This window comes from Sarcophilus harrisii, chromosome 2 (assembly GCF_902635505.1).
Source record: "Sarcophilus harrisii chromosome 2, mSarHar1.11, whole genome shotgun sequence".
NCBI classification, from domain to species: Eukaryota; Metazoa; Chordata; class Mammalia; order Dasyuromorphia; family Dasyuridae; genus Sarcophilus; species Sarcophilus harrisii.
The window spans coordinates 581,408,060-581,415,018 of NC_045427.1; the positions used below are offsets into that span (position 1 = coordinate 581,408,060).

The 6,959-nt window shown below is 49.9% G+C and overlaps 1 protein-coding gene across 1 annotated transcript; it reads left to right on the forward strand.

The window, feature by feature from the left end:
• Positions 1–1,709: 1,709 nt before the first annotated feature.
• Positions 1,710–6,193, forward strand: HMX3 (H6 family homeobox 3). The gene is made up of 2 exons (XM_031956003.1): positions 1,710–2,330; positions 3,235–6,193. The coding sequence occupies exons 1-2, from the start codon at positions 1,895–1,897 to the stop codon at positions 3,876–3,878; spliced, it is 1,080 nt and encodes a 359-aa protein (XP_031811863.1). The 5' UTR covers positions 1,710–1,894; the 3' UTR covers positions 3,879–6,193.
• Positions 6,194–6,959: the final 766 nt, after the last annotated feature.

The following is a 6,959-nucleotide window of genomic DNA, read 5'->3' on the forward strand; positions in this document are numbered from 1 at the left end:
CAAGGAAACTCCCCCCCCCCCTTTTTGGTAATCGGGCCAGTGTTAATTCTCCCCCATATAACACCTCTTAAATATCCCCTACCAGCTTTTGACACGCTATCAGCCACGTGACGCGTGGCTCCAATTTATCTCCTCTGCCAAAATTGTTGAGAACCTGCTGCCGTCCCGACCTGCTGCAAGGAAATATTCCTCAGCTGCGAAGAGAAGAGTCTTTATTCATTAACGTATTTTCTCTTATGTAAGGATTAAAACGATAATCATCATCAAATACAGAGTTAAAAGACTCGCTTTGAGAAAGTTGTGTATTTCAGGGAATTAGTGGATGTATTTCTCGTATCGCTTTCCCCCAAGAATATATCTATTAAAAAAAAAAAAAAAAAAAAAAAAACCTCAATAAGTGCAGGCCTTAAGCTTAAAAGCCTTGATAGGTCTGTGATGCATCTTTCTGTGGTTCAGTGCATATTTTTACCAGTTCTGTCTGTACCACGGTTACCCAGATGAACACGAGAAGGATGAATAAATTCAGAGCTTTTTAGGGGTGGAGGTCGTACCGATAAGAATGCACTCGAAAATCTCTTAAAGAGCCCCGAATGATTTTGTAGAGCAAAGAAGATTAAGGAAGAGACTTGCAGTTCTGGCAGCAGGTGAAATCAAAGTGACTTCCCAGACTTTTGAGTGTCTTTTACCAAAAACACAGCCGGATCCCTGGTGCTGCTGCCCCTAGACAACAGCAAGTGCCATTTTTTCTTTCTAGGTGACAAGACCATTGGAAAATGGAAGATAGTCACCACTTCTCTGGCCCCTTCCCGTTCCCTTCTCTTTGGGGCTTTCTGAAAAGTGGGCACTTCTACTCATCCAAGAGAAAAGGAAAATCCTGACCTCATTGCAAGGAGTGGGGAATGGGTTGGAGATAGGTCAAATCTACCGTAGTCGGTAGAGAGAATTACTAACAATCCCCTTTCTGCTCATATCCGAGTGGGTTTGGGGTGTAAAGACGAGCTAGGACCCTGGGGACTGGGGGAAGGGGGGTAACCCGGATCTAACTCAGGCCTCTCCCCACTTCTTTTCCCCTCCCCTAGGCCCGGCAGTAGCCAGCAGGTTCCCCCGAGCAGCAGGGGAGAAAACTTCTTGGGGCAGAAGGACAGCCGCAGCAGCCGGTGGGTGCTCCCGCCCCGGGCGCCACAGGCTCCGAGAGGTTCGTTTCTTGCTCTTGGAGTGGTGCGTTAGCGAGCACCAATATCCTTTTGTGCTAATAGCCCTGTCCTCATTTGCTGCCTAATTGGACTATATAAAGCCAATAACAGGGGAGCTCTTATAGCCCGAAGCCAAAGCGCCAAAATCTAAGGCAAGGAGAGAGGGGGCGGCGGCAGTGGCGGCTGCGGGGCCAGGGTTTGGCTGCGCCTTCTCTTGCCTAATCCCATTTGCCATTGTACGTGCCCAATCGCCGTATACTCTCCGCATTTAACTTGGATGACATTTTGATTTCATCATTAGCATCCGGCGCCGGATTGACGCAGCCCCAAGCCGGGGACTCGTCCAGCAGCCTCCTCCCCGTGAGCAGCAGCCGCCGCCAAGCCTCTTCAGTCCCTGTGTCCCGTCTGCTGTCCCGCGACCAGACCTGTACCCCACCCCCTCCCTCCTAGCGTCCCCCCTTCCGTCACTCTCCTGCTCCCCCATCCCTTCCTCCTCCCCCCCCCCACCCGATGCAAGCCCGCCCCAGTAGCTCTCTAGCTGGGTGCCCACATCCCCACCCCGCCCTCCAGACGCTGGATTTGCGCCCGGTGCTGCTCCTACTTTGCGCCGCCTCGTAGTTGAGTTGTGTTTATGGTCTGAGTTGCGGCTAAACCGCCCGCCCGCCTGCCCGGTGTAGCGGGGATCAGGAGGAAAGGGGAGAATGCCGGAGCCGGGACAAGAGCCCTGCAGCAACACTAACACCCAACCTCCCCAGCCGCCGCCGCCTCCCCCGCCACCGCCGCCACCTCCGCCGCCGCCGCCGCCTCCTCCGCCACCACCCAAGGACTCCCCGTTTTCCATCAAGAATCTACTTAATGGAGACCACCACCGGGCGCCCCCAAAGCAGCAGCAGCCCCCAAGGACGCTCTTCGCCCCGGCCTCGGCCGCTGCGGCCGCTGCAGCCGCGGCTGCTGCCAAAGGGGCCTTGGAAGGCGCTGCTGGCTTTGCGCTCTCGCAGGTGGGCGATTTGGCTTTTCCCCGCTTTGAGATCCCAGCACAAAGGTTTGCGCTACCTGCACACTATCTGGAGCGGTCTCCAGCCTGGTGGTACCCCTACACTCTGACCCCCGCGGGGGGACATCTGCCCAGGCCAGAAGGTACCTATGATTGGTTTCCTTTTCCCTTTTCCGAAACTCTTCACCTACGCCTTGCCTTTTTCTTTTCTCTCTCTCTCTCTCTCTCTCTCTCTCTCTCTCTCTCTCTCTCTCTCTCTCTCTCTCTCTCTCTTTTTTTTACTCTTCCACAGTGTCTTTTCTGTCTGCCTACTTTAAGTTCCTATTTGTAACTTGGCCCATTCTATCGCATACTCTTTTCAGTCCCTTTTTGGCCCTGTTTCTGGATCTTTCCCTCCCCTGCTCCGCCTTTCCTAGTTCCCTCTCTGCTCACTCTGTTCCAGTTCTCACTCGGTCCGCTTGTATCGCTACGTTTCTTGGTACCAATCCCATTTGGGAAGAAAAGAAATAGAAGGAGCTCACTGAGAGCTCTAATCTGTAAAAAGTAGTCCTGGTGTAAGGATAGGAGGGAGACAAGAGAGGTTAGAAAGGATGGGGAATTCGAACTGGAAAGAGAAAGCGGTTATTTACAAGTTATGCCCAACAGATTCTAGGAGTCTTTTCTTTGGCCCCTAGTGGACAGGGGAAAGGACGAGAGAGTGAGAGCGAGCGAGCCTAAGGCGATGGCGGCTTTGTCACCATCCGGTTTCTCTCTTCTGAGGACTTTGTGAGGGCCCCGGGACACCAAGACCTAGCGTTCTCCTTTTCCCTTGGAAGGGAAAAAGACTCCGGGCAAGGAGAGTTCAGGGAGATCAAGCCTGCTATGAGGAACATCCTTGGTCCTGAATTCTACAAAGCAGTGGTAGAGCGAATTTAGGGGACGTAGGAGAACAGTGGCGCCGGTGGTTTGTCTTGTGCGGCCTAACTAAAAGGGTGCTATCTGTGTGTGTGCGTGTGCGTGTGTGTTCGCATGTGCGCGTGTTTGGGTGTCTTTTCTCTCCCTCTACAGCGGCCGAGAAATCCCTTCTGCGAGACTCGTCCCCTGCTTCGGGCACCGACAGAGACTCCCCGGAGCCTCTACTCAAGCCGGACCCAGACAAGGAGCTGGACTCCAAGAGCCCGGATGAGATCATCCTAGAGGAGAGTGACTCAGAGGAAGGCAAGAAGGACGAAGTGGCTGCTGTGGCCGGCTCAGGGGCAGCCGGGCAGGGCGGCGAGGACTGGAAGAAGCGTGCCGACAGCCCGGAGAAAAAACCCTGCCGGAAGAAGAAGACGCGCACGGTCTTCTCACGGAGCCAGGTCTTCCAGTTGGAGTCCACGTTCGACATGAAGCGCTACCTAAGTAGCTCCGAACGTGCGGGCCTGGCCGCCTCCCTGCACCTCACAGAGACCCAGGTGAAGATCTGGTTTCAGAACCGCCGGAACAAGTGGAAGAGGCAGCTAGCGGCGGAGCTGGAGGCTGCCAACTTGAGCCACGCAGCCGCGCAGCGCATCGTGCGAGTGCCCATTCTCTACCACGAGAACTCAGCTGCCGAAGGCTCCGGCGCGGCCGGGGCCCCAGTACCAGTCAGCCAGCCTCTCCTCACCTTTCCCCACCCGGTGTACTACTCTCACCCAGTCGTCACATCGGTGCCATTGCTGCGGCCGGTCTGAAGGTGGGGCAGGGGAGGGCGGCGCTGGGGACCCTCCCCTACCCCCCACCCCGGGACTGGACGCGTGCGTGCGTGTGCAGGGGTGTATGTCGACTGGTGGGGAGTTGAGATGGGACTGACCCTCCCGGCTCCCCAGCTCGGAGAGGTCAGGATCGGCTTCAAGAACCGGAGAACAGGGGTCAGTGTCCCTTTCCCCTTCCCTCCCTTCTCCCCTAAAGGTAACATTTTTGTATGTATTCTCAATGCATTTCAGTGCATTTCACCCTCGCTAGATTGGAGACTGTTTTGACTCTTGTCGGCTTTTCTTTTGGTTATAAGAATGGTAGAAAAGCAAACCTGGATTCATTTTTTTTTTTTTTTAAACCGGCTAAGTCTCTAACGTGCCACTTCCAGCTTCCTGCCCTAAATATGCTGAACTCTAGCTTTTGTTTTTATTTTTAAATAAAGAAAATAACAAAGCACGAGTTTAGAGGGAAGAGAGAGAACAATCACTTTAGTTTCCTCCCCCACCCATCTTCTATCATTATTTCCCAAAATATCTTGAGGAAGGGAATTAGTATTGCACTGCTTTTAGTTCTTAGGTTTCGTTTCTTTCCCAACCAATTAATTTTCCTTCTCTTTTAGTTCTTTTTGCCCCTTTCAAAGAAACCAATGACAAGCTGTGTCTCTCTACCCAACCTCTCTAACAATTTACCTGTTTTTGGAACTGGAAAACTCACTAAGAAGGTCTAAAAGGAGAAAAGAAAACCAAAAGAAAAGCCCCAAACCGGAAATGAAAACAATTCCATTCTCTAACCTGGTTTGAGTGATATTATTTATTGGTAACCTATTATTTAGGGAGTAATCCTCCTTTGTAAATTATTCTTACTATTATTATTTCTGCAACCTCCCTGCCCCCACTTTTTTGTAATTTAATTGTTGTACTTTTGACCTGTGCAATATTGTACGAAATTTTCTGAAAGCACTGCGGCTTCCTCCAGGGAAGGAAAGGAATATTTTCATTGTAAAATTGTGATGATTCGAGTAGCAAAATAAATAAATAAAGTAGTGGGGGAAGAAGGGTGAGGAAAGAGACTAGGAAAATTGAGCACTATCTCTGCTCAAAGAGGCAGCTGGTTATTGGAGCGCTTTAAGTGAAGGACAATCAATTTAGAATAATTTTAACTTATTTGATAAATGTACAGTTTTCTTGTAAAATTCACCCTAAACCTCACAACCCCGAGGTTCTGCCAATCAATCCAACCTATGTTTCTTTCTGTCTACTAAGCCTGTTGTCTAGCAATAGGTTCCGTCATCTCCCCCTTCCCACCCCCAAAGATTTCCTTTTACATCTGTCCGGGTTCGGTCTCTTTTTAAGAAAAAGGAAAAAAAAAAGTAAAACATTGTTACACTGATTGTCGTTGTGAGATTGAAATAAAAAAAAAAAAAGCGCAAAGGCACTTATGTTCCAAGGTTGTGTAACTTTTGGAAATTATCTCCAACAGGTGTTTCTGAAACACCTACTTTCTCTCTTTACTTCTCTCCCATCCTTTCTATTTATTGTGCGAAGTGGGTGCACAGATCTATAATCCACTCTCTAAGGCAGACAAAGATAGCTTTGTTTAAAACAAGGAAGATTCCCCCAATGATATCTTGCCTGGATCTTATCAAAAGGGAGAGGGAACGAGGGGAATGAGAGTTTTGTTTTGTTTTGTTTTGTTTTATATATGGTTTGCAAAGACTGACCAGTCGGGATCGCTTAGTTCTCTGTTCCAACGTCTCATTGCCATATGTACCTGTGTATGAAAGTTGTAGCTCAGTTATTTCAGGGATGCGATAGAGCTTCCGAAAAAACCTTTTAAAGCACCTTTTAATCTATTTTGTGCCACCAGGACTTATCCTTTTTGGGTCGTCCTTGGATAAAAGAGAGAAGGAAGGAAGAGGAAGGATAACTTGGCGGTTAAACATCCGCTAGAGGTAACGCGAGGCAGGTGCAGAGACTTCAAATACCGGAGAAGCTTAAGCTCATAAGAAAGAACTGAAAGTTGGCCAGCCAAACCCGAGACCTCAGTCTTCTTGCTCAGCTTTCGGATGTGTGTTCCTCCACTTAGGGACAGCGTTGCTTCTTCAGCCAGCTGCTGCAAAGCTGTATAAGTGTCGAAGTCTTGGTCTAAAAAATATTTATCTATCTTTGGAAAAAGATAGCAACTCTGTATCGTAGGCTGATCTATTGGGCCTTAGTTGTAGTTTTCCCCAAGCCAGCTCTGAGACTCAGCCGGGAGAAAAGGTGGAGGTGGAAGCCCGTGGCTTGATTTACCTTCGGGAACGGGACACGCAAACGCCGGCGCGCACGCAGGCGCGTTCACACACACACACACACACACACACACACACACACAACCACCACCACCACCACAATCAGGAACCAGTTTCAGTACTACTGTCCAGGGTTTTTGTTTCATGTGATGCCAGCTTAGAGTAACTTCTTCAGAGCAGTGCTTCCCCACCCCCGTTTTAATCAAGATTCACTGTATTTCTTTTCCTTTTTCCTTTTCCCCCTCTTCCTTTTTTCTCTTTTTGGTTCCCTTCCCTAGACCTAAAGAGCGAAGTGCAATACTTCAGTAGGTGCTGAAGCTACCGGCTGGGGCAGAGCCTCAACCCAAACGTGCTCAGCGTCTCCCTAGCCTCTCTCCACCAGCCGCCAGCAGCTAGGACATTATCCGTCTTCGCTTCAGGAGAGCGGAGCTACTTGCTCGAACCTCGAGATTCCTGCCCTGCCTTGCTTTGGAAGCATCCTGGCAGCCTCTCCAGGAAATGGCTCTGATTTTCTTGTAAAAATCTGTGCCCGTGTTTCAAGAGCAGGAAGAACTCTTCACAGCCCATGGAGTGGATATGACCAGAATATAAACTGAGGGAAAACTAACCAATGCGTGGAAATTATTTGGAACTGTCTGGTTACCCAGCGTTTTACTTGAATTGAAGTGCATTGGGTGAGGAGAGAGTTCCAAGAAGGGGGAGGTTGATGATTTCAGTTGTGTATTAAGAGAGGGAGAGAGAGAAAAGGGGTGGGAGAGAGAGAGAGAGAGAGAGAGAGAGAGAGAGA

Coding starts and splice junctions, on each gene's coding strand:
- HMX3 (XM_031956003.1), top strand. CDS start 1,895: ATGCCGGAGCCGGGACAAGAGCCCTGCAGCAACACTAACACCCAACCT. Junction 2,331..3,234: donor ACATCTGCCCAGGCCAGAAG/GTACCTATGATT, acceptor CTCCCTCTACAG/CGGCCGAGAAATCCCTTCTG.